Source organism: Rana temporaria, chromosome 6 (assembly GCF_905171775.1).
Source record: "Rana temporaria chromosome 6, aRanTem1.1, whole genome shotgun sequence".
NCBI classification, from domain to species: domain Eukaryota; kingdom Metazoa; phylum Chordata; class Amphibia; order Anura; family Ranidae; genus Rana; species Rana temporaria.
This window is the reverse complement of record NC_053494.1, coordinates 61,144,027-61,171,230: the sequence shown is the minus strand read 5'-3', so window position 1 is coordinate 61,171,230 and position 27,204 is coordinate 61,144,027. Positions and strand designations below refer to the sequence as shown.

At 44.9% G+C, this 27,204-nt stretch overlaps 1 protein-coding gene across 2 annotated transcripts in view; it reads right to left on the bottom strand.

The window, feature by feature from the left end:
- SMG1 (SMG1 nonsense mediated mRNA decay associated PI3K related kinase) overlaps positions 1-22,759 on the bottom strand; it is a 233,206-nt gene extending 210,447 nt beyond the window's left edge. For both annotated transcript variants that reach the window (XM_040356901.1, XM_040356902.1), the window contains exons 1-4: positions 22,530-22,759; positions 5,902-6,065; positions 5,588-5,737; positions 2,069-2,205 (exon numbers count right to left, since the gene is read on the bottom strand). In XM_040356901.1, the coding sequence (XP_040212835.1) occupies positions 2,069-2,205; positions 5,588-5,737; positions 5,902-6,065; positions 22,530-22,606 (528 nt within the window). In that variant the 5' untranslated portion in view covers positions 22,607-22,759. The remainder of the gene's footprint in view (positions 1-2,068; positions 2,206-5,587; positions 5,738-5,901; positions 6,066-22,529) is intronic.
- Positions 22,760-27,204: the final 4,445 nt, after the last annotated feature.

Here is a 27,204-nt window from a genome sequence, read left to right as displayed (position 1 = left end):
CCTCCCATACAAATACGTAGGCAGAATGGCACAGGCAGGCAAAGCAACATACAGGAACGGTGCTTTGAATCTGCCGCCTAGCGGGCCCGCCGCATACTCTGCGACTGTGCCCGTGGCACCCACGGACTTTGTTCGCAGGTGTCCCGTAACAAAAACAGGGAAAAACAAGGCATTTCCCTGTTCTGCCTAGTGACAGCACAGTGATCTACTGCTCCCCCTCATCGTGTCACTGGTAGTCCAGCCCCCTCACAGTTAGAAACACTCCCTAGGACACTTAACCCCTTCCCTGCCAGTGTCATTTACACAGTTATCAGTGCATTTTTATAGCACTGATCGCTGTATAAAACGCCAATGGTCCCAAAATAGTGTCAAAGGTGTCTGCCGCAAAATCGCAGTCACGATAAAATAAAAGCCATAAAACTATCCCCTATTTTATGACGCTATAACTTTTGCGCAAACCAATCAACGCTTATTGCGTTTTTTTACCAAAAGTATGTAGAATACATAATCGGCCTAAACAGAGAAACATTTTTTTTTTTTTTTTAATATATATTTTTGGGGGATATTATAGCAAAAAAAAAAAAAAAAAAAAAGAAGTAATAAAAAAAAAAAAGCTTTTTATGCCCAAAATGTTCACTTTTTTGGCTTATAGCGCAAAAAATAACCGCAGGGGTGATCAAATAGCACCAAAGAAACTATTTGTGAGAAAAGGGATGTCAATTTTGTTTAGGTGCAACGTCGCACGACCGGGCAATTGTCAGTTAAAGCGACGCAGTGCTGAATCGCAAAAAATGGCCCAGTCATTGGGCAGCCAATTCTTCTGGGTCTGTAGCTTGGTAAATAGTGACTCCATCCAAACAACATCTTGCAGAAAGCTTTAAACCAGAAGCAAATCCTGACAGATGAATAAGATCGAAAAAAGCATAGTGTGTCCAGCAGAATACAGTACATGTGGTAAATGGAGGCTAAAGCATAAAAAAAAAAAAAGGTGGGACTAACTGCAAAGGGCATCCCCTAGCTAAGTAGTAAGAAAAGGGACAAAATTGTTAAAAGGCAAAGAAACAGACAATGCACGTGTAACATGATAGGTGAAAAAGCTGAAAATGGCCTATTAGTGTAAACAGTGATTTAGCTTTCAGTGCTCCAGACCCAACCACCTAACAATGGGGTGTGTGTTAATTGGGGGCGCTAAAGCAATGAGCCAAATGGCATACATACACAAATAAAGTGCATAGTGCTCAATAGAAAGTTAATAATCTTATGTGACCATTACAGTGTTTAAAAAAAAAAAAAATTAAATCGGTAAACAAAGTGCATAAAAAAAATTTTTTATGTTTAAAATGTCCATAAATCTTGTGAAGCAACTCTGGTCTTTACACCATTGTCACTGCCAACGACCTTATGAGACAACACCCAGGGAATAAGGGTAAAATTCCTACTCACCAGACCACTGTGACTGCTTTAACTAAAAAGAAGGTCAGGTGGGGCTTTGTACAATTATGGGTCTGCGATCTTTTGCTGGTACACACCAAGAGGATATGCCTAGGATCTGGTTATTACGCCACTGCAATGTCATTCAGAAAAAAATGAAAAAGCAGGACCATAGCGTAATACAGTTTTGTTAAATAAAAGTAACTTAAAACACACAAGTCAAATGTGCGCTTACTTTAAAGTGTGCCCTTCCTCTGCACTGGAGGTAAAACGCATCCGTTACCAAATTGAGAGATTAAAAACAGCCGTCCCGCTCACGCTGTGGTGGATCGGCGTGCGTTCCACCGCCGTGATAAACAGAAACGGGAAGTAAAAGCGTGACCGGGATGCGCCTTGATGTACGTTTTGCCGTTGTCACAACGACAAATTTTATGTCGAGGCACACCCCGATTACAACCAGATAGGTTCCTTATGCTAATTGTAGGAGAAATTAAATTTTTAAAAAGGCATAAACAACAGCATAGTGTTCATCATATGTGCCTGGAGTTCAGCTTTGAAACTAGCAATGACAGAAGAGAAATGTCTATGACATATTTAACACTGAACATACAAAAAGATATAAATAAAATAAACAAACCATTTTGTTTTCTGGCTGCTGAATAAATTCTTTCAGCGGCTTAACAGTAGCCAGTCTTCGGTCCCTGTCGTCTTCCCGGGTGATCCTCCGAAGAAGATTCGACAGCCGAGACTCTTCAGAATAGGAAAGCGATCGTTCTGTGAAGTTTTTAAAGACAAATTCACATTTATACTTTCATACTGGAAAATTATTTGGCATAAGTTTAACAAAGAACTCACTATTAGCCCAGAACCCCTAAAGAGCAAGAAAAAATAAAGCACATCAGGACTGACAAATACATCCGCATAACCATGTTGCCATATGGTAAACCTAGGAGGAAAGCCATTTACAGAACTACCACTGCATGCTTGGTTTTAAAGGTGTACAGCCATGGCCAAAAGTTTTGAGAATGACACAAATACTAATTTTCACAGTCTGCTGCCTCAGTTTTTGAGATGGGAAATTGCATATACTCCAGAATGTTATGAAGAGTGATCAGACGAATTGCAATTAATTGCAAAGTTCCTTTTTGCCATGAAAATTAACTTAATCCCATAAAAAAAAATTCCACTGCATTTGTGAAGAAGGCTTCAGGGTGCCCAAGAAAGTCCAGCAAGCACCAGGACGGTCTCCTAAAGAGGATTCAGCTGCGGGATCGGAGTGCCACCATTGCAGAGCTTGCTCAGAAATGGCAGCAGGCAGGTGTGAGCGCATCTGCACGCACAGTGAGGCGAAGACTTTTGGAAGATGGCCTGGTGTCAAGAAGGGCAGCAAAGAAGCCACTCTCCAAAAAAAAAACATCAGCGACAGATTGATCTTCTGCAGAAAATATGGTGAATGGGCTGCGGAGGACTGGGGCAAAGTCATATTCTCCGATGAAGCCTCTTTCCGATTGTTTGGGGCATCAGGAAAAAGGCTTGTCCGGAGAAGAAAAGGTGAGCGCTACCATCAATCCTGTGTCATGCCAACAGTAAAGCATCCTGAGACCATTAATGTGTGGGGTTGCTTCTCATCCAAGGGAGTGGGCTCACTCACAATTTTGCCCAAAAACACAGCCATGAATAAAGAATGGTACCAAAACACCCTCCAACAGCAACTTCTTCCAACAGTTTGGTGAAGAACAATGCATTTTCCAGCACGATGGAGCACCGTGCCATAAGGCAAAAGTGCTAACTAAGTGGATTGGGGACCAAAACGTTGACATTTTGGGTCCATGGCCTGGAAACTCCCCAGATCTTAATCCCATTGAGAACTTGTGGTCAATCCTCAAGAGGCGGGTGGACAAACAAAAACCAACTAATTCTGACAAACTCCAAGAAGTGATTATGAAAGAATGGGTTGCTATCAGTCAGGAATTGGCCCAGAAGTTGTTTGAGAGCATGCCCAGTCGAATTGCAGAGGTCCTGAAAAAGAAGGGCCAACACTGCAAATACTGACTCTTTGCATAAATGTCATGTAATTGTCGATAAAAGCCTTTGAAACGTATGAAGTGCGTGTAATTATATTTCACTACCTCACAGAAACAACTGAAACAAAGATCTAAAAGCAGTTTAGCAGCAAACTTTGTGAAAACTAATATTGGTGTCATTCTCAAAACTTTTGGCCACAACTGTAGACTCCAGGGCCATCTCCCTGATCCTGGCTTCACTAAGTGGCTCACAGACCTGAAACAAGCGTGCAGCCACTAAACTCTAAAGGGTCTGAATTACAGTCCTTAACAATTGTTTCAGATCAATGACCATGTAGAAAAGATAGGACTAGGGCAACAGAATGGCAGCTTCTTTCATTTATGGAACACAGCAATAGGTCTTCTTTACTGTGCTCACACCAGGAGTAACTAAAGGCTAGGCTCACACCTATGCATTTTTAAGTGCTCTTTGTAGGAACTCACTACAGTCCATTTAACATGGTTTCCTATGGTACACGTTCCATAAAGACATGGATGAGCGAGTTTTGGGGTGGAGGAACTTGACTGGTCTGAACAGAGTCCTGACCGCAACCAGACAGAACACCTTTGGGATGAATTAGAGTGGAAATTGCGAGCCAGGCCTTCTCATTCACATTAGTTCCTGACCTCACAAATGCACAAACATTCCAATAGACACACTTCTAAACTTTGTGGACAGCCTTCCCAGAAGAGTTGAAGCTGTTATAGCTGCAAAGGGTGGGCCAACTCAATATTGAACCCTACACGGATGTCATTAAAGTTCATGTGCGTGTAAAGGCAGGCGTCAATACTTTTGGTGTATGTGCTACAGTGACAGAGGGCATTTCTCTCACTTTAGAGAGATTTCCGCTTATGGTTAACACGCATGGAACAGAAAGAAATGGAAACAGAAAGGGAAAAAAAATAAAAATAATGGACAGTGGTTTATCCAAAACTTTTTTTTTTGGCTTGGATATACAGTAGAGTAATTAACGTATTTATCGGCGTATAACACACACTTTTTCCCCTTAAAATCTGGGGTGCATGATATACGCCGACAGCATACCTTGGAGGGGAAGATGGAGGGGGGGGGGGGGGCAAGCGCCGCCAGAAATCACAGACTGTCGTCTCCTCTCCACTCGGCTGTCACGTCACACACACACACACACACACACACACACACACCTCCGCCACTGGCATTGGACCAGTGTTCTGTCTATCACAGGAGCTGGTCCAATGCCGATGGCGGAGGCAGGACTGTGTGTGTGTGTGTGTGTGTGTGTGTGTGTGTGTGTGTGTGTGTGTGTGTGTGTGCGAGATCTGAGTAAACAGGCGATGACAGCTCTGTGATTTTCAAATGTTCAGGCTGATTTGATGATGGAGGGTGAGGCTGCAAATGAGGCTAAAATAAAACTGCAATAATCAGGCTGCATTCATGGGCTGCAGAGGGACATTCATGGGCCCAAGATTGCTTCAAAGTTATTTTAAAAAAAAAAAGTTTTCCTGAAAATCCCCTCTTAAAAATTGGGGTGCGTGTTATACGCCGATAAATACGGTACTTTATAATATATCTATCCAAATAGACAGTGGGAGACATTTACTAAAACCGATGGACCCAGAATCTAATGTAGCTGTGCCTAGTAACTACCTAGTAAGCTTCTAACTTCAGCTTGTTCAATTTGACAAGGCACCTTTCACACGGGACGGAATCCATCCAAGTGGATCCGTCTGCTCAGCAAGGGTACTCTGCTGATCAGCCAGATGACAGATGTGTCTGCTCCCACTCAGCTATGCGGACCAGACACAGCTCGCCATTCTTCATGGGGCGGATGGATGCAAACGGACTGCATGTCCAATACCATCTGATTGTCATCTGATCCAATCCGCTGGACGGGAAGCGGATGTATCCCCATCTGTCTGTTTTTAGTTGACCGGATCGGATGCTGATGGGTGACAGCAGACACATGTCCACTAACATCCGCCGGCCCATAGAGAACAATGGGTGGTCCAAACGGGTCCACAAGCTGCACCAGATTCTGTGTGCATCAGTTTTTGAAAAATCTCCCCCAGTACATTTGTGAGGCACTGCACATTAACAATTCTACAAAACTTACCCTGGGATTTCCTCATATCTTTTGTGGCTAAAGCACGGTTTCCATGCTGGACAGTGAAATCAGGGCTTACATTGTTAACCCTCAGCTCTTGCCCCAACGACTTCCGACCAAAAGCATTTTCACTAGCTCCTCCATTGACACTGTAGCCATCTAGAACCAAAAAAAAAAAAAAAGAAGAACAAAAAGGGGGATGGTAAATATCACAACATGCTAGCTCCAAAACCAGAGAGGCTCATTTGACTGAAAGTTTTATGAAATAACCATTTAACTATATATGCTTTGCAATAACGATAATGCCATTCTAGCTTCCATACCTTCATCTTCGTTGTGCACATCAGAAGACACCGTGACATCATCATGCTTTTGTCGAGAAAGCCCGGCTGAATTGGAAGTATGCGATCCATATGAGGCAGAATTGCCCCGGTCTCTGGAGGTAGAGTATTTTAAATTGTCCTGGTCGGCTGAAGCACTTTCAGGTCTATAAAACAGAACACCAACATACAATTATCTAATTATATAACCAAGAAGACAGACATATTCCTTAAAATAATATAAAACTTAAAAAGTGGCACATTAAAAAGCATCGATTGCAATATTCACTGTTGGTAAATCATTCACAGTATTTTTTTTAAAAGCACATTCATCAGGATAACTTGCCTGCAGTAATGATTCACTGTTTGTAAACAGGCCCCCTTAGACTTCGGGGTAAATACGTTTTAGAATGCAATACCTTAAAACGTAGGTCAGCAACCTGTAGATCGCGGCCAGGTGACTGGTAGATCGCAGTCTGGGCTTGCTGATCCACCATTCCAGAGCAAACAGAGTGCAATACAGGGGGACTACTTTTAAAGTTGGAGCTGTAGTAGGGAGCAAGAGCAGCATAAGCCGATGCCTCCTCTGTAGTGCTGGCTCCTGTCTCATGCAGAGTGATACCAACTGCAATCCACCTCTAACGGCTAGCGGTCTTCAGAGTGGTGCCAGCAGCAGGAAAGAAGAGATATTCAGGTCAGTGTAAAGTAATACACTGGGTATAATAGTATAGGGCTGCTTTCATACTGATGTGCAGTGTACACCAGAGTTTTGGTGCGCTTTCAGAAAGTGCACCACCTGCAGAACATAACAGAAGTCAATAGCAAAGCACAGGTAACCGAGGAAAGCTGCAGATGCACAGTAAAGGTTAATTTACATTTGTAGTTGGGTGGGTGGGGTGTAAAACCAGTCAATACATGTTTTTATCACCATCAACCACACCACTTTTAGCTGAAGTGGCCAGGGGTGTACAGATGTCGCAGCAGGAGTTGTACGCCCCATTTATGGTTGCTGGGTGTAGCATCTGCCAAACATGACCCATTCAAGTGAAGGAGGCCACTCTGCAAGTGCCCTGCAACCTTGTGCAGTATAGCAAACAAGGGGTTAAAGTAGGTAGCGTTGTGTTGCTTTCTCACCACCTGCTAAAGCACATGGTTTTACCACCCACAATCCTTACCCCCTTTGGTGGCTGCTGCCTCAGTAGCTAAACGTTTTACACATACACAGCAGGAATTAAGTCCCCTGTTGTTTTTGGTGGGTGCCATCACCTGCCAACTGCAACCCATTCAAGTACATTGGGCTACTCTGCAAGTGCCCCACAACTGCATGCTTTATAGGTATAACCCATACAAATCTAATCTCCACAGTGAAACTATAAAGCAGTGAATTAACCTCTAATTTGTAAAAGTGGCTTACAAGTTGACAGAAGAGACCCCATCAGTATCTTTCATAAAGGCTTCCCCCTTCCCGTAAGCGGTCATGCACACTGAGCCACCCATGTGCAGCTCAGTATGCATTTATGGATCCCAATCTGTGCCGTAGTGATGCGCCTCCTGTATGCATGTGTGGAAGCATAGAAAATAGCTGGCCCATCCTTTCAAGCAGCTGAAGAGACAAACACTGAAAATAACCGAGTGAAGATGGAAGCATCCGGGAACAGCGGTTCGCTTTGACAGGTAAGACTGCCATGATGTGCTAGTATGCGGTGCATACTATCTAGCGGTGTACCGAATGGGTTTTTTGGTGCCGAAGCCAATACCGAAACTTTTTTTTTTTTTATAATTGTATACAGGAGATGGTCAGAGACTGCAGACATGGTACAGGAGATCAATGCAGCCTCACCAGTGCCCGTCAGATGCAGCCAGCACATGCAGGGGAAGAGAGAGAGAGAGAGGAGAGCCGCCGCCTGGTTGATCAGGGAACATACCAGCTTTCATTTCAATAGCTGTGTATTCCCCGCCGTGTGCCGACGCATACAGACCCTCCCCCTTGTCCAGGGAACTTTAATAGACAGATTGGATGGGTAATCTATCAAAGTGCCCGGACAAAGAGGAGGGGATGTATGCGATAGCTGTGTGTTTCCTGCCGCGCGCCATTGAAATTAAAGCAGTTAAGTTCCCGGCGCTCTAATCAACCAGTCGGCGTCTCTCCCCTCTCTTTTCTGCCCTATACGACACCCACATAATGGGCGGCACCAGGGGCACACAGGCCTCACCCCATTTTCGGAAGATATGTTTCGGCAGCCGAAATTTCGGTGCATCCACAATACTGTCACAATATGACTTAACCCACCTGGAGAGCCATACAAATTAATAAAACAAAATCTGGTTTAAAATGAACGCCTACACAAATTTAAGAAACTGAAAATTATTTGTATTCTAGCGTTATTCTGCATCAAAGTATTTCAGTTATGTTAAATGAATGTGGAAATCCTTGTTTAACTCGAAAGTTTTAGTACAGAAGTAGATTTACTTTCCAAATCTAAATCACAACTGTCAAACATTAGTGCTTTCAGCCCAGGTTCACACTGGGCTGCGGGAATGAAGCCGTGCAAGTTCAGCTGAACACGCACGATTTCACCACCACGTGTCAGTCCTGATTTCGGCCGCGATTACAGAGACATCTGTGCAGGTCTCTGTACAGATGTCCAATGTAAATCGCGGGCCGAAATTGCAAAAAGTAGTACAGAAACGACTTTTTGAAATTGGTGCAGTGCCGCAGATGCGCCGTCGCACCGATTAGGACTTTGCCATTGCTGGCAAATGCCGCTGATTTGACATGTCAATTCTCACCAGTGTGGACCAGGGCTCAAACTGACAAATTAAAACGATATGCTGGGGTTTAATGAGGTCACCTGTACTACAGTCAAATAGACAAAACTTGTGACTGGTAATAAACCCAAAAGTAAACATAATGCAGCTTCGCATTTCTTAGATGTGATGGCTGCATTCGTTTTATTTTTTTAGGCTCTCACTTCTATTTTCATCTGGTGATCCAGCTAATAAGCCTGTTTTTTTGTTTTGTTTTTTAAAAGAAAAAGCTCTTACATACAAGACAAACAATTTATTAGCAGGGGTGCTTACAATGGTCAGCTTTTATTTAAAATCCTACCGCAAAAAAAAAAAAAAGTTTGCTGTAACTGCTTAGAAATTAGCTGGAGCTTGCCCTAAGTTTATTAGTGTATATAAAACTGCTAGCACATCCAACATCTCCCCTCCTCCCAGACTCAATGCTCCTGGCCAAAAGGTGCCCCCGTGTGCTGTGGGGGCTCCAATACATAAGGTGCGTTACTGCTCAAAGCACCAGGTGACAACACAGGAAAAAAGCTTAAGACAAGAAAACGAATGCAGAACCAAATTGCACAACTGCCGTTTACCACTTCTATAGCATTACATATCGGCTCCTTCCAGGTACTTTCCATTACAGTAAAGCATCAGTCATTACCAAGCCACAACTTTTTATATTACTGGCAATCGACAGGACAATACAATTGTTTTATGGACATTAACTAGAGCATGTTTTAGGCTAGGTTCACACAAATGTGGTATAGGAAATGCTGCGAACCATGTGTGTTTCCAGCGCCACATTCAAATCACACTGCCCTTTGCGATCCGCTGCGGGTGTCAGTGCAATCAAAGACACCACAGATGCATTGCCTTTGCATGGAATCTGAAAGAATTTTAATGCCATTGTATCCAATTTTTAGGGACTCATTAATGACAGGAATAGTACCACTGGATTGGCGTAGAGTCAATGTGGTGCCCATATTTAAAAAAGGGAACAAAGTCTTTTTTTCCCCCCCACAACAAGCTTTTTTTTTGTGGTAATTGATCACCTGCGGTTTTTATTTGAAACAAAAAAAGGGCGACAATTTTGAGGGGAAAAAAAACATGCTGTCCATTTTCATCAGATCGCTCCATAGGAGACAGCGGCTGCCGACAAGCCCCTCTCCGCTCAGTGAGCAGAGAGGAGCTCGTCATCCGTTGGCTCAACGGAGATTTGCGGACAGATCTCCCGCTGAGCTGGCGGGAGCAGGAGGACTCCGTAGCAACCACAAATATCGCAATAAGCGTTCATTGATTGGTTTGCGCAATAGTTATAGCGTCTACAAATCTGGGATTTTTAGCGGGACTGCGACACTGCAGAGAAGAGAGCAGACACTTTTGACACTTTTTTGGGACCATTGACATTTATACAGCGACAGTGCTATAAAAATGCACCGATTACTGTGTAAAATGTCACTGGCAGGGGCGATAAACGGGTTAAATGTGTTCGCTCGTGTGTTTAACTGTGGGGGGGGGGGGTGTGTGACTGACTGAAGGAGGAGACAGATCACTGTTCCTAATTACTAGGAACAGACGATCTGCCTCTCCTCTCCTGTAAGAATGGGGATTTGTGTTTACACACAAAAATCCCCGTTCTGGCTCTCGTGCCTGCGATCGACCAACAATGTGGAAGCGGGCTACGCACATCGGGTTCCCCCCCCCCCGTGCTGCGGGCGCACCTGCTATGGCTCTTAAAAAAGGAGCCAACACACAGGTACGGCGATTCCCGGGAACAAGCCGACCTGCCGCCGTATAATGCTGGCGGCTGGCCGACAAGTGGTTAACTTCTATAGTTTGGAAGATACTGGAGTTTAATAAAAGACCACATAGATTAGAATATTTCTTTTCTTCCAGCAAAAACTTGACATTATGCATTCATGAAAGACCGAAGTTGTCAAACAATTCTGATTTTTTATATAGGAGGCAAATTAAACCTTGGACAGGGGTTGCGGTAGACGTTATATACTTGGTTTTTGCGCAATACAGTTCCCCACACACGGCTCATGTGTAAAGTAAAGTCTACAGGCTTTGAAATATCAGTTTGTAAAACCAAATTCAGAGTAGTGGTTAAGGATTCATACTCTGAATGGTCTAAGGTTATCAGTGGTGTATCCCAAGGTTCAGTGTTGGACCCTTACTTTTTTTTTTTATAAATAATATTGGGTCTGGGATTAAAAGTACCATTTCTGTCTTTGCAGATGACACTAAGCTACGCAGTGGAATAAAATCCTTACAGGATGTCTCCAATTTACAAGCCAACCTCAACGCATCTAATTGGGCTACTATGTGGCAGATGAGATTGAGGCTGGGTTCACACTTGTCCGACAAACGCTCCGACATTGTGAGCTCATGTCGCATGACGTGTGAAAAATCAATATTTTCCTACGAGAGCTGTCTTAACTGGTCCGACTTTGAAAATGCTCCCCGTACTACTTTGGTCCGACTTTGATCCTACTTCAGCCCATTGAATATCACTGAAGTCGGATGAAAGTAGGAACCTTGTTCTAACCATCCGACTTTTGACATGCGACATGGTGATTACAGCAGCAGTAAAAAGGAATTTATGTCAAACTGGGATTGTTTTGATTGGTCAAAGGACAAGTCATACTATCACAACGTCGGATCAAAGGAGCATCCCGTTCATTCAAGACGGATGGATGCAGGACCAACGTAGGACTGATGTCGCAGAGCAAAGTAGGATGAAAGTCATTACTGTCGTGTTGTATCACTGTGAACCCAGCCTCAATGTTGATAAATATAAAGTTGTGCACTCTGGGACTAAGAATATGCATGTATCATACATACTGGGGGGGGGGGCGATCCGTAGTAGAGAAGGATCTGGGGGTTCTGTTTGATCATAAGCTCAATAATAGCATGCAATGCCAAGCTGCGAGCTTCCAATTCCTTTCTTGTATTGAGAGGTATGGACTCCAGAGAGACGAATATCATTTTGCCCCTGTAAAAATCATTAGTAAGACATCTGGAATATGCAGTTCAGTTTTGGGCACCAGTTCACAAAAAGGATATCAGAGAACAGGAGAAAGTGCAGAGAAGGGCAACCAAACTGATAAGACGCATGGAAGAACTCCGCTATGAGGAAAGATTAGAGGAACTGAATTTATTCTCTTGAGAAAAGGAGATTAAAAGGGGCAAAAGAGCAACATGTACAAAAATATAAGGGCTCCATATAGTGAACTTGGTGTTGAGTTATGCACTTTACAGTCAACACAGAGGACAAGGGGGCACTCTTTACGCCTAGAGGAAAAGAGATTTCATGTCCAAATACAGAAAGGTTTTTACACAGTAAGAGCTGTGAAAATGTGGAATAGACTCCCTCCAGAGGTGGTTCTGACCAGCACAATGGATTGCTTTAAAAAAGGCCTGGATTCTTTCCTAAATGTACAGAATATAACTCGGTACTAACATTTATAGGTAAAGTTGATCCAGGGAATATCCGATTGCCTCTCGGAGGATCAGGAAGGATTTTTTTCCCCCTGTTGTAGCAAATTGGATCATGCTTTTCTGGGGTTTTTCACCTTCCTCTGGATCAACTGTGGGTATATGGAATTGTATGATTTTTTTTATTTATTTATTTGGTTGAACTGGATGGACTTGTCTTTTTTTCCAATCTGACCAACTACAGTAGCTCACAAATTGAGTACACCCCTAACATTTTTGTATATTTTTTCATGTGACAACACTGAAGAAATTACACTTTCCTACAAAGTAGAGAGTGTACAGCTTGTATAACAGTGAAAGTTTGCCATCTGCTCGAAATAACTCACACAGCCATTAAGGTCCAAATCGCTGGAAGCAAGAGCAAGTACACCCCTAAAATTAAAATGTCCAAATTGGGCCCAAAGTGTCAATATTTTGTGTGGCCACCATTATTTTCCATCACTGCCTTAAACCCCTTGGGCATGGAGTTCACCAGAGCTTCACAGGTTGCCACTGGAGTCCTCTTCCACTCCTCCATGACGACATCACAGAGCTGGAGGATGTTAGAGACCTCCAGGTGGTGGTTCTGGCCAGCTCAGTAGATTGCTTTAAGAAAGGTCTGGATACTTTCCTAAATGTACAGAATATAACTGAGTACTAAGATTTGTAGGTAAAGTTGATCCAGGGTAAATCAGATTGCCTCTCGGGGGAATCAGGAAATAATTTTTTCCCCTGCAAATTGGATCATGCTCTGCTGTTTTTTTTGCCTTCCTCTGGATCAACTGTGGGTATGGAGTTGGGTGTATGGGATTGTACTATGTTTTTATTTTGTTTGTTTATTTTTATTTTTTTTGTGGTTGGACTGGATGGACTTGCACTCATGCATACTTGACTATAGGCAAGACACACTTGTCCTTGTACTCCTCACCTGGTTGCTGCCACACACGCTTGACACCATCTGAACCAAATAAGTTTATCTTGGTCTCATCAAACCACAGGACATGGTTCCAGTAATCCATGTCCATAGTCTGCTTGTCTTCAAACTGTTTGCAGGCTTTCTTGTGCATCATTTTCACAATAGGCTTCCTTCTATGACAATAGCCATGCAGAGCAATTTGATGCAGTGTGCGGCGCATGTTCTGAGCACCGACAGGCTGAACCCCACACCTTTAACCTCTGCAGCAAGTCTGGCAGCACTCATACATCCATTTCACCAAATACAACCTCTGTATATGATGCTGAGCATGTGCACTCAACTTCTTTGGTCGACCATGGCAAGGCCTGTTCCGAGTGGAACCGGTCCTGTTAAACAGCTGTATGGTCTTGGCCACTGTGCTGGAAGCTCAGTTTCAGGGTCTAGGCAATCTAGCCTAGGCCATCTTTATGTAGAGCAACAATTATTTTTTTTCAGATCCTGAGAGTTCTTTGCCATTAGGTGCCATGTTGAACTTCCATTGACCAGTAACGAGTCACGACACCGGGGAGCGAAAATGGTTAATTGGGCCCAATTTGGACATTTTCAAATAGGGGTGTACACACTAGTTGCCAGTGGTTTAGACATTAGTGGCTGTGTGTTGAGTTATTTTGAGGGGACAGCAAATTTACACTGTTATACAAGCTGTACACTTACTACTTTACATTGTAGCAAAAGTGTAATTTATTCAGTGTTGTCACATGAAAAGAGAATAAAATATTTACAAAAATGTGAGGGGTGTACTCACTTCTGCAAGATACTGTATGTAACTATGTAGGACAACCATGTAATCCGGATGCAGTGTGGTTGCAAAATTGCACATCTTTGGTGCAATTTGAGCCCATTCAAAACGAAGCAAGGCCCATAAAGACATGGATAAGAGATTGGGATGGAGTAACTTGACTGACTTTCACAGAATCCTGACCTCAACCCGACAGAACACCTTTGGGATGAATTGGAGCGGAAACTGCCAGCCAGGTCTGTGTCTCCAACATCAGTACCTGAACTTAGAAATGCACTTCTGAAAGAATGATCAAACGTTCCCATAGACACACTCCTAAACCTTGTGGACAGCCTTCCCAGAAGAGTTGAAGCCGTTTTAAGCTGAAAAATGTGGGCCAACTAAGTATTGAACCCTACGGACCAAGACTGAGTTGCCATTAAAAGGAGAAGTCCAGCCTGAGCTTTTTAGGCTGGACTTCTCCTATAGGTCACAGGAGTGCAATTTGTTTTGTACTCCTGTGACCCATCAGTTGGGGCAGCGCATCATCACGACTTCCAAGTCAGGATCCGCCAGCTGCCTTGATTGATGGCAGTTTTAGCGACCCGCTCCCTGCCCCTCCACTGCTCAGCGCTCCAATGAGTGTGGAGAAGCAGAGAGGAAAGCCGCTGACTGATACTCAGCGGCTTTCCTCTCGGGATCTGTGAGAACCGAGCCATCAGCGATGTTGGGGTGCTCCGCTCTCAGGGCAGAGATGGCGAAGGACAGCTGAAGCTTTTGTCTGATGCTCCATCCCCCGAGGTAAGTATAAATAAAACTCACACTTCTCTTTTAAAGTTCATGTAGAGATACTTTTGACAATGCAGTGTATATCACAGCTATTTTATCAACCAAAGGATTTGGAAGCAGCACGCTGCTCAGCTCATCTCTGCCACTCTGCTTTCTCATAGCAGCTTGAGCCTCTTTAGCAAATGAACACGGATTGGATATAATAAAAAATATATATATATAGCCATTACTAATGAAAGAAAAAAAAACGAATAAAAAAAGAAAGAAAAAGAAAAGCCATAAATCTATCCCCTTTTTTGTAGACGCTATGACTTTTGCGCAAACCAATATAAGCTTATTGCTACCAAAAATATGTAGAAGACATATCGGCCTAAACTGAGGAAAAAAGATTTTTTATACAATATATATTTTATTTTTATTTTTTGGGGGAATATTTATTATAGCAAAAAATAGTTTTTATTTCCCAAAACTGTTGCTGTTTTTTTGTTTAACCACTTCAATACCGGGCTTTAAAACCCACCTCCATACCGGGGCTATTTTGGCACTTCTCTCCTACATGTACAAATCATTTTTGCTAGAAATTTAGTTAGAACCCCCAAACATTATATATGGTTTTTCAGCAGACACCCTAGGGAATAAAATGGCAGTCATTGCAACTTTTTATCTTGCACGGTATTTGCGCAACAATTTTTCAAACGCCTTTTTTTTGGGGGGGGGGGGGAATGGTTTCATGAATAAAAAAAAAACAAAACAGTAAAGTTAGCCCATTTTTTTTGTAAAATATAAAAGATGATGTTACGCCGGATACCTAACATGTCACGCTTTAAAATTGCGCACACTCATGGAATCTCTATAGACGACGATTTAATTTTTTTACAGGTTACCAGTTAAGAGTTACAGAGGAGGTCTAGTGCTAGAATTGTTGCACACGCTCTAACGCACGCGGCGACACCTCACATGTGTGGTTTGAACGACGTTTACATACGTGGGCGGGACTTACATGTGCTTTTGAGCGCAAGCTACCGGGGACAGGGACGTTAAATACGTGTAAAAAAAAAACAAAAAAAAAAACATTTTTTTTTTTGATCGTTTTTATTCCTATTACAAGGAATGTAAACATCCCTTGTAATAGGAATAGTGTGCGACCGGGCCTCCGACGGTCAGAGATGACTATCTGGTCACCAGTCATCTCTATGCTTCACATCCGGCGGTCATCTCTCCGGGGGAGTCCGGAGAAGCACCGGATGGCGGCGAGGGGGGATGTCACCTCACGCTGCCTTTAAGAACGATCAAGCCGCTATGATCGTTCTTATTGTGCGCAGGATCGCCGAACAAAATGATATCTGAATGATGCCTCTAGGTGCAGGCATCATTCAGATATCACCGCAAAGTACAGGACGTCATATGTAGTCCATTCGGGATAAGAGATCCCCCTTTGTGGACATCATATGACGGCATGCAGTATTGAAGGTGTTAAAGGGCAAAAAATAAAAACCTGCATAGATGATCAAATACCACCAAAAAAAACAAAAAAACAATTTGTGGGAGAAAAAAAAAAAAAAAACAACGTCAATTTTGTTTGGGTGCAACGTCGCACGACCACAATTGTCAGTTAAAGCAACGCAGTGCCGAATCACAAAAAAGTGCTCTGGTCAGGAAGAGGGTAAATACTTCCAGGGCTGAAGTGGTAAAAAAGTGACAAAAGTCACTTTTGTTGAGAGGAAAGAGAAAAAACACACACACACACACACACACACACACACACACACACACCTGGATGATCTATGTACATTACAAGGATTTTTAAAGAGGTCCGCCCACCGCTGCAAAAATTAAAAGCCAGCAGCTAAACATACTGCAGCTGACTTTTAATAATAGGACACTTAACTGTCCAAGTCCAGCGATGTTGGCACCACAGCTGATGTCCCCATCTGTCGGGTGCTGCCGCCGCCATTGCGGGTAAGGAGGCCAAGCAGTGTAGCATTATGGCTTCACGCCAGGGCCCCTTCTGCGCATGCGCAAGGCACTGCTGCGCTCTCGTACTGGCCCGGCAGCAGGGGAAGGAGGGAGCTGAGACGTAAATTGCCATGGCCCGGACTCCCGGGAATGGGGAGAGGATACCTGTCAGACTGGTATTCTCTCCCCCCTTCCCCTGAAAGGGGACGACACAAAATGAGCAGAAGTTCCACTTATGGGTAAAACTCAGTTTTAACAAAAACTTTGTTGCACTTTCCTACCTTTTGTTATTCTAAATAAATCCCTGTGCGTTTGTCAATGTCCATGTGGTAAGTGAATATAGTGGGAGTGGTTTCATAATTGGCAACCAGCTGCTGCACTTGCATGGCTCGAATGAAGAAACTGCATGTTTTTCATCCCTTTAGATGTCTTTTTTTATCTTTTGAGAGTATCTCACCAAAAATTCAATTTTTGTTGCAGGGGATGCCTGAAATCTGAACTTGTATCTTAGGCAGACTTCTGAACTTCTGAATAAATCAGTGATCCTATCACACAAGCAGGAAATTATCTTTCTGGGGAGCGTTCTCTACACATGTGTACAGAACACCTCCAAGTAGCCATATTGCATTTTACAGAAAAACAGGAGCTGCAGATTGAAAAAGAAAAGGTTGTTTTTAATAACATTAAATTACAATATAACTTGAGTCGCAATTATATATGCTAAAAAAAAATGTTTTATACATTTGCCATTTCCCCCCACAAATGTGTTAGGCCTCATTCACACGACGGGCCGTTCGGGTCCGCCTGTCAGTTTTGACGGCGGACCTGAACGGCCGCTCCATGCATCCCTATGGAGTGTCGGATGTCAGCGGAGACATGTCCGCTGACATCCGATCCGCTAAAAACAGACGTATGGGGGGCACATTCCCATCCGTCCATACGGATCGGATGGGGTAAGATCTGATGAAAATGGACATGCTGTCCGTTTTCATCAGATCGCTCCATAGGACACAGTGGTGCCCGACAAGCCCCTCCCCGCTCAGTGAGCAGAGAGAAGCTTGTCATCCGTCAGCTCAGTGGAGATCTGCGGGCTGATCTCCCGCTGAGCTGGCGGGAGCAGACGGACTCCGTAGGAACGGAGTCCGCCTCGTGTGAATGGGGCCTTATAGCTTTCTCATGCACAGGAATTCAGAGATACTGTTGGATCACCCAAATGCAATCCAACAAAGGGGTGGGCAACACAACTACTAATGTAAGCCCAACGAAACAGAACTGGAGACTGCCTGCCGCCCAAGAAATGGCAGAAAGGACCAACACCTACACCCCTGAGATCTGGTAAAGAGAAAAAAACTACTGCTACAGAGATGATCTAGCCAGGCTAATTATTGCAGGATTTACTAGGGAAAACCTTGAAACACCTAGAGCACAATAACCAAAAAAGGAGTAGGATTTTGAAAGAGTAATCAGGAATTCAATCCTTTGTAGTCAACATGACTGAAGAGGGAAGGTATATAGAAGGCACTGCCAGAAAAGGTAGGCAGGACATAAAATTAGACCTAATGCCAGCCAGAGACTAAGCAAATTTCTTTCCTGCAACCAATGCCTCCCCGACCCCCTCCCTTGTCACTGGCTTTGACAGTAGCGAACGCATGCTGCCTCTGCGAAGCCGAGAGACCATGAAGTGAGTGGAAAAAATTGTTTGGGATGCAAAGAAAATCCCACAAATAACTTCAGGTGAAATGCAGGACTCTGAAAACATGTGGTGTGGCCGTTTCAAGATGGACCGTAAGGAGGCACTTGAAGAAAGATGGGCTGCATTGTCGAGTCACTAGAAGAAAGCCATTACTACAAAAATGCCACAAAGTATTCGCTTACAATATGCCAAACAGCACAGAGACAAGCCTCAAACTTTCTGGCACAGAGTCATTTGGAGTCACGAGACCAAAATTTTTGGCACAACCATAAAGACTACATAGTTAGAGGAGTCAACAAAGACTATGATGAAAGTAACAACATTCCTACTGTGAAACACGGAGGTGGATCATGATGTTTTGGGGGAGGCGCAAGCTACAAAAGGCACTGGAATTTTGGTCAAAATGAATGGCAAGATGAATGCAGTACGTTATTAAAAAATACTGGAGGAATACTTGCATTCATCAGCCAGGACATACTTGGACACTCCAAAATGACAATGATCCAAAAGACCTGTCATTGGCTACAGCAGAATAAAGTGAAGGTTCTGGAGTGGCCGACTCAGTCTTCAGACCTCTATATCATTGAGCAACTCTGGGGAGATCTCAAAAAACGTGCAGTTCATGCAAGACAGCCCAAGAATTTACAAGAACTGGAGGCTTTTTGCCAAGAGGAATGGCCATCTTTACCATCTGAGAAGATAAAGAGCCTCATCCACAAAATGCTTCAAAGTGTCATTGATGTTAAAGGGGGCAATACACGGTATTAAGGCCTGGGGTATGTAAACTTTTGATCAGGGTAATTTCTGTTGCGATTATGGATTTAAAAAGAGTAAACACAGTTGATTGATAAAAATTGTCTTCAGCCAAACACTAACCATGAGTGAAAGAAAAGTTTTTGTACTATCCTTCATATTAACTAAAAACACCACCACACGTTTTTAGGTTTTTAATCCGATCAAAACAATAATTGGCTCTGTGTTTGAGATGTACCAGATTCAACCTCTAAGTGTGTGTATAAAATATACATGTACACACACACACACGATCTCTCTTCTGTCAGAGTAGATATTTTGTTCCCCAACCATATAGCTGGTAATTTATATTTCACATGGCATATATATATTTAAAGAATAAATCATCTTTTCTTTTAACTTTACATAACCAAGTTACTTTTGAGGTTTTTATCTGATCAAAACAATAATCGGCCAACTAATCAACTATGAAAATAATCGTTCGTTGCAGCCCTAAAAAAAAAAAAATAGAATTCCATGCTTCCAGGGGCAGATTAGATACTCTGAAAGTATATAAACACGTACAAGAAGTACATTTATACACAGGAGAATCTGATCCGAGAATAACGTTTATACTTTCCAGATAATTTCTTCTGCATTTAAACAAACCAAAAACACAATAGGCTTGTGTGAATGCAGCCTTAAAGTGTATCTAAACCCAAACATTTTTAATACTGCAGCTTACCAGTCCTTTTATTATGTTGGTTGCATTCGGTTTTTTATGCCCCTTACACATGGGGGATCCATTGAGTCTGCCTGCTCAGTGGGAAATCTGTCAACTTGTCTCCGGCTGAGTGGGCAGATGTCTGCTCTGCATAAGCCCGCTCTTCCCTATAGGTAGTCGGCTGTAAAACAGACCGCCTGTCTGTTTACACCTGACTGCCATCCCACCCAATCTCAATCTGTTTTTAGCAGACAGGATCAGATCTGATGTCTGCAGTTTTAATCGGACACAGCTGCTGATCCATAGGAGGAGACTGGAGGGCAAGCTCGTGTCTGCCTGAAAAACGGACCTGATTGGTCTGCCCGTGTGTTATGGCCCCCAAAGGCACTTCCTGTCCCTTTGCACTTATGCTCATTTATTCACTGTATCTGTGTAAGCAGCTATGGTTGTCACGCAGGCTTGACTTCAAATGTGTCTGCCTTTCTTTGTCTCCATCGCATGGTGGATTGATGGGATTAGTAGTTTACACAAGAAAGAGAAAAAGGTTTTTGCTTTCCTTCTAGCCAACAGGAAGTGAAAGGACACTGCTTTTCTGGCAATATCAGCAGGTATTTTCTGTACTTGCTGAAAATGTACTTAGCCTGAAAAGTGAAAAAAGGAACACAACCACTGCATCCAGACTAGCATATTGCAATATTAAATTTATGCTTTTGGATTTACATATGCATTAAAGTGTAACTTTAGTTTTTGACAAAGTGGAGAGGGATTAGAACACCTGTCAGTTTTGTATTGTTGTCTGTGCCCCATTATTGAGATCCACCCTCTATTTGTCCTCATTACCATTATCAAAAGTACAGGAAAATCCCAATTAGTGGCTTGACAAGAGAACTGTATCAGAGGAGAAATCTTCCAATGGGGACACCCTACGATTCCTTCACTTTCTGTTTTGGCTACGAGACAGGGAGTGACGGGAAACCTGCCATATGGGACACATAGGGCCAAAAAAAACGACAGGGATTATAAGCCACCCTTTCACTACAAAAAAAAATAAAAAAGAGGCTTCTACTTCAAATCTGATCAAAGTACATAGATGATGGGCCAAAAGACAGAAAAGAACCAAGTAAAATGAAGTCACTAGTACTACTGAGGGCAGTAGGAGGTGTAAAGTCGGAGGCTGTGGAAGGGGTGCCATTGGCATTAGCCAGGACAATGGAAGGGGCCTCATTGTTCAGGGCACTAGTATTGTTTGAGGCAGTAGAAGAGGCACAACTAGTATTAGAGTAATAGAAGGGATATTAGGAGCATTACTCAGGCTAGGGGATGTGCCAACACTAGCATTATTAAGGGCAGTGGAAGGGGCACCACTTGTATTATTGACGGTAGTAGAGGGGCATGATATTATGGGCAGAAGGGGCACCATTGTTATGAGCAGTAAAACGGGCAGCATTGGTATTACTCTGGGCAGTAGAAGAGGCATCATAAATTGTAACCTTAGTATTATTATGGACAGTAGAATGGGGCAGCCCTGGTAGTACTCTGGGCAGGAGGAAAAGGGGCAGCCCTGGTAGTACTCTGGGCAGGAGGAAAAGGGGCAGCCTTAGTATTAATATGGGCAGTAGAAGCGGCAGCACTGCTAGTACTCTGGGCAGCAGAAGCAACACCCTTAGTAGTATTATAAGCAGTAGAAGGGGCAGCACTTGTAGTACTCTGAACAGTAAAAGGGGAAGCTCCAGAAGTACTATGGGCAGGAGAAGGAGCAGCACTGGTAGTACTCAGGGCAGGAGAAGGGGCACCCTTAGTATTACCACGAGCAGTAGAAGTGGCAGCACTGGTATTACACGTGGCAGCAAAAGGGGCACATTTAGTAGTATTATGGGAAGCAGAAAGGGGCACCACTGGTATTACTCGGGGCAGCCCTGGTAGTACTCTGGGCAGGAGGAGAAGGGGCAGCCCTGGTAGTACTCTGGGCAGGAGGAGAAGGGGCAGCCCTGGTAGTACTCTGGGCAGGGGGAGGGGCAGCACTGGTAGTACTCTGGGCAGCAGAAGCACCACCCTTAGTAGTATCATAAGCAGTAGTAGGGGCAGCACCAGTAGTACTCTGGGCAGGAGCAGCACTGATAGTACTCAGGGCAGGGTAAGGAGCAGCATTTGTATTATTCTGGGCAGTAGAAGTGGCAGCACTGGTATTACTCATGGCAGCAGAAGGGGCACATTTAGTAGTATGGGCAGCAGAAGGGGCGCCACTGGTATTACTCTGGGCAGTACTGGTAGTACTCTGGGCAGTAGACAGGGCACTACTGGTAGTAGAATGGGAAGTACTGGTAGTACTCTCGTCAGATGAGGCAGTACTGGTAGTGCTCTGGGCAGTACAAGGGGCACCACTGGTAGTGCTCTGGGCAGTACAAGGGGCACCACTGGTAGTGCTCTGGGCAGTACAAGGGGCACCACTGGTAGTGCTCTGGGCAGCACTAGCATTGTTTGGGGTACAGAAATGGCACAGCTAACCTTGCTGGAGGGAGAGGGAGGGGGTCCCTGTTACTAGAGAAGGGCTCCTAGTGAGGCTCTGGGAGGGAGGGGTCCCTCTTTCTGAGGATCCATAGCCGGTGTATTCTGGTGGCAGAGGAGCTGAACACATGCTGTGTCTCTCCTCAGCCCCCAGGCCTCCGTGTCCGGGCCCAAGCCCCGGTGTGTGTGTGTAATACATGAGATCCGGCCCTCTAGTGCTCAGCCTGCTCTGTGCTGACCCCACACTGGGAAAGCGAGGCCTAGGCCGCCAACTGACCTGGGTTGCCAGTCATTCCAGCTCCGCTGGTACTGCTTGCTGCTGCTCAGCCGAGACCCCGGGGTTCTGCGGCTCATTACCTTCCCCTGGCCGGCATGGCCAGCAGCGGAAGACAGGGCCACTCCGGGGAGCGCGGGGAGGAAGCCGAGGCGGGAGCACTGCTTTCGGTTCCTGCTTCCTGAAGAGGAGGAGGAGGGGACGACTTCACACCGCTGTGTGAGTTGCTCTCTCCGAGGCTGTGGCGGATCTCCGCCCTCAGAACTAATTGGCGTCCTCTAACTGGCTAAAGAAAAATCCCCGCCTCCATGACGGCCTCTATCTCAGTGATTAGCTGACAGAGCGGGCCCGCCTTTTCCTCTAATCTAATGTGCGCTCCATAATTGTCCGCTGCTGCCTTCTGCTGGTGCAGTGTGGCAACGCAAGTATTGTACTAATAGAATGCCACCTGGTGTCCTGCATACATTCAGTGCCTTGCCATTCTCACCAATGCTGGTTATTTACACTTTAATTGTCTACCGTGAGGCTGGGTTACCAGTACTTCTGTTACATTCAGCTTGCATTGATGTGCAACAACTGCCTTAGAGTGACATGCATTTTTTTAGCGCATAGATTTGCTTAGATGTTCATGTTTTATTGCATAGCTCCCAACTGTCCCTCATTCAGAACAAGGTCCCGCTTTCCTCTTCATATATCCCTCATTTTGGTCTGATCTATATAGCTGTGTATTAAGTTCACTAAATCTCTATCAAAAAGTGCTTCCTAGTGCTAAACCTTGCATCCAATTTCTAAATTGCTACATTTGTAAATTACAAACGCTAATATTAAGTAATAGTAGTGGCAACAAAAAACACTTGTGGGTTTAAAGGAGTATGATATGTTTGTTATTTAAAAAAAAATAACCTTTATGCCCCGTACACACCATCACTTTATGTGATGAAAAAAAATGACGTTTTTAAAAACGTCACTTTAATTGACCGTGTGTGGGGGAAAACGTTGTTTTATGCCTTGTAAAAAACGACCAAAAAAAATTGAAGCATGCTTCAATTTTATGTGTCGTTTTTCAAAACGTCGTTTTTTACTTCACCGTGTGTAGTAAAAAACGTCGTTTAAAAAGACGTTTTTACACCCGCGCATGCCCAGAAGCTAGTTATGAAGCGAGCTTCAATGGAAAAACGTGGTGAGAACGTAACCTCGCTTTGCTAGAACATTGTGAGAAAAACGATGGTGTGTAGGCAACTTCGTCTTTGAAAATTGAAGTTTCAAAAAGGTCATTTTTTACTTCACAGAAAATGTAGTTTTTTTTCATCACATAAAGTGATGGTGTGTATGCGGCATTAGTGTCACTTTAATCTGTCATGCTTTGTAAATTGCATGTAAAGGCACTCCAGTGAGCGCTTGAGAGGTGGAGTAGAGAGCGATGATTAACAGTCACGGATCTATGTTCACAGTGGATCCAAGAACTGAGTGATCAGCAGTCTTTGACCACTCAGTTCTCAGGCTTAGAGACAGTGAGGAACATGCTGTTTTTTTTTTTAATCCTGAACTTCTTCTTTAGAAATCTAATTAATTAAAAAAAACAAATGAATGATGGGGGGGGGGGGCAATCCCAGTGGGCCACTTTTCTAATTTTGTTCTTCCATGGCCCTTACATTGCACGTCTCTTTTCTTCTCAAGTATTATTGAAAGTGGACTAAGGCAGCAGTCCCCAACCCTTTTTGCTCCAGGTACCGGTTTCATGGCAGACAATTTTCCTAGCTATCGGGGAAGGAGGAGGGGGTGTGTGTGGCAGGCTTGGTGAGGATGGTGGTTGTGATGGAGGGGTTGGTAGATGGCATATTCACAAAGTCTGTCCTTAGCCTGCTTAACACCACAACCCCCCTTTGCCGTACAACCCCCCCTTATATCAGTGTCCACAGTCCCCCCCCCCCTTACATCACAGTTCCCCATTGAAAGCAGTCCCATGGTGCTCTATCAGCATCCTTTCGTGTTGGAAGAGTTACAAGGCAAGTTTGCCTTTTATCACCGGCTCTCTTTGCTCTGGTGATGGAGCCATTTGCCTCGGCCCTCAGACAAGAGGACAAGGTAAGGGGCATACAAGTGTGTTCCATACACAAGAAAGTTGCCTTATACGCAGATGACCATATTCTTTTCTTAAATGACCCTGCCCAGTCCCTTCAGGAGACGCTGGCCATTTTATCCAATTTCCCTATCTGCTCAGGACTCAAGGTAGACAAATCCCACATTTTACCGATAGATAATGCCGCGAAGGATGTAGCAGATCCCAACCTCCCTTTACTATGGACAGACAAAATTAAATACCTAAGTATTTACATCTCCACAATCTACCTCTGACTACCAAACCCAGGGCCGATCCGACCTCACTCGGGGCCCCCGATTTTTGCCGCCTCTGCCGCTAGAGGTCATGAATAAGCACTAAGTGTGAAACGCGTCGGCTGTTTTTGATTTCTGCTATGTATTTGCGGTGTCTGCTCATGTTCCTTCAATAAAGACAACTCAAGAGTTCTTTGGTGTGCGGCCGTCCATCCTTCCTTTGCTACTTTCCTCTGCCGCTAGAGGTCCGCGGCCTGGGCAGAGAAAATGTCTCCACCAGCCGCCATTTTCTTGTAGACCAAGCAGTAGGAATTGAGCTGCGGCACCGCCCACCTCCCGCCCCACTGATGTCTGTCTGTGAAATGATGTGGGAAGGGGCGGGGGTGGGCGGTGCTGCAGCTCAATTCCTATTGGCAGCCACCCGGCCGGCTCCTCCTAGGGTTGCCACCTGTCCAGGATTTTGAATCATGTGTCAGGGTTTCAGTCCACCTGAAACCCGGACACATTATTCAGACCAGACTTTGGCTCCCCAAGAAACCAAGGTTGCCATACACAAATCTGTTGCCACTGTGTGCAGCTGTTTGGGGGCAGGTTTGGCATCACAGAAGGTTGGGGGGGTGATGATGTTAGCAAGGGCAATTTGGCGCGCTCTGTGCGCTACATTACTACTATCCCTCGGGCACCCAAATGTGTCCTAGGTATTTTATAATCCTATAGCCTTTACTGCAAAAATAAATTAAAAATTGCCCTGTGTTCGGGTTTGGCTTGAAGAAAAGGTGGCAACCCTAGCTCCTCCTGTCCTGTCCACTCTGTACTGTAATGGCGGCGGAGAGAGTCTATGCTGCTGGGGCATTATACTTGATGATTTAAGGGGGGGCTCAGCTGGAAATGCCTGGTGTAAGGGGGACTCCGCTGGGAATGCTTGGTGTAAGGGGGGACTCCGCTGGGAATGCCTGATGTAAGGAGGGACTCCGCTGGGAATGCCTGGTGTAAGGGGGACTCCACTGGGAATGCCTGGTGTAAGGGGGGACTCCACTGGGAATGCCTGGTGTAAGGGGGACTCCGCTGGGAATGCCTGGTGTAAGAAGGGTCTCCGCTGGGAATGCCTGGTGTAAGGGGGGACTCCGCTGGGAATGCCTGGTGTAAGGGGGGACTCCACTGGGGACACCTGATGTGAGGAGGGGCTCCACTGGGGACACCTGATGTGAGGAGGGGCTCCGCTGGGGACACCTGATGTGAGGAGGGGCTCCGCTGGGGACACCTGATGTGAGGAGGGGCTCCGCTGGGGACACCTGATGTGAGGAGGGGCTCCGCTGGGAATGCCTGGTGTAAGGGGGACTCCGCTGGTAATGCTTGGTGTAAGGGGGGACTCCGCTGGGAATGCCTAGTGTAAGGAGGGACTCCGCTGGGAATGCCTGGTGTAAGGGGGACTCCACTGGGAATGCCTGCTGTAAGAGGGGACTCCGCTGGGAATGCCTGGTGTAAGGGGGAATCCACTGGGAATGCCTGGTGTAAGGAGGGACTCTGCTGGGATGCCTGGTGTAAGGGGGAATCCACTGGGAATGCCTGGTGTAAGGAGGGACTCCGCTGGGAATGCCTGGTGTAAGGGGGACTCCGCTGGGAATGCCTGGTGTAAGGGGGGACTCCGCTGGGAATGCCTGGTGTAAGGGGGGACTCCACTGGGAATGCCTGGTGTAAGGGGGGACTCCGCTGGGAATGCCTGGTGTAAGGGGGGACTCCGCTGGGAATGCCTGGTGTAAGGGGGGACTCCGCTGGGGAAACCTGATGTGAGAAGGGGCTCCGCTGGGGACACCTGATGTGAGGAGGGGCTCCGCTGGGGACACCTGATGTGAGGAGGGGCTCCGCTGGGGACACCTGATGTGAGGAGGGGCTCCGCTGGGGACACCTGATGTAACGAGGGGCTCTGCTGGGAATGCCTGATGTAAGGAGGGACTCCGGGTTTCTGCATTATGGTGAGTTGAATAATTTAATTCTATATTACAATGTAATAATAGAAATAATGCTCTTCAATCATCCTGACACCATAACAACCATGACGCCGGGATGATTAAAGCGCCATCTGCTGATTTGTTAAACTTTCTGGAATACACATTTCTATTGTGGTGAAGGATCTGGGCCTGCTGTCCCTCCATCCCTCTTTCTTTCCCTCCCTCTTTTTTCTTTTTTTCTTTCTTTCTCTCCATCTTTCTTTCTCCCTCCATCCCTCATTCATCTCAGACTCTAACCACACCACCTCCAAGCCACGCCCATGTAAGCCACGCCCACTATTTCCTATTAACCACGCCCATTTTTCACCACCGTAGAGGGCCCCTTAGCAGAATTT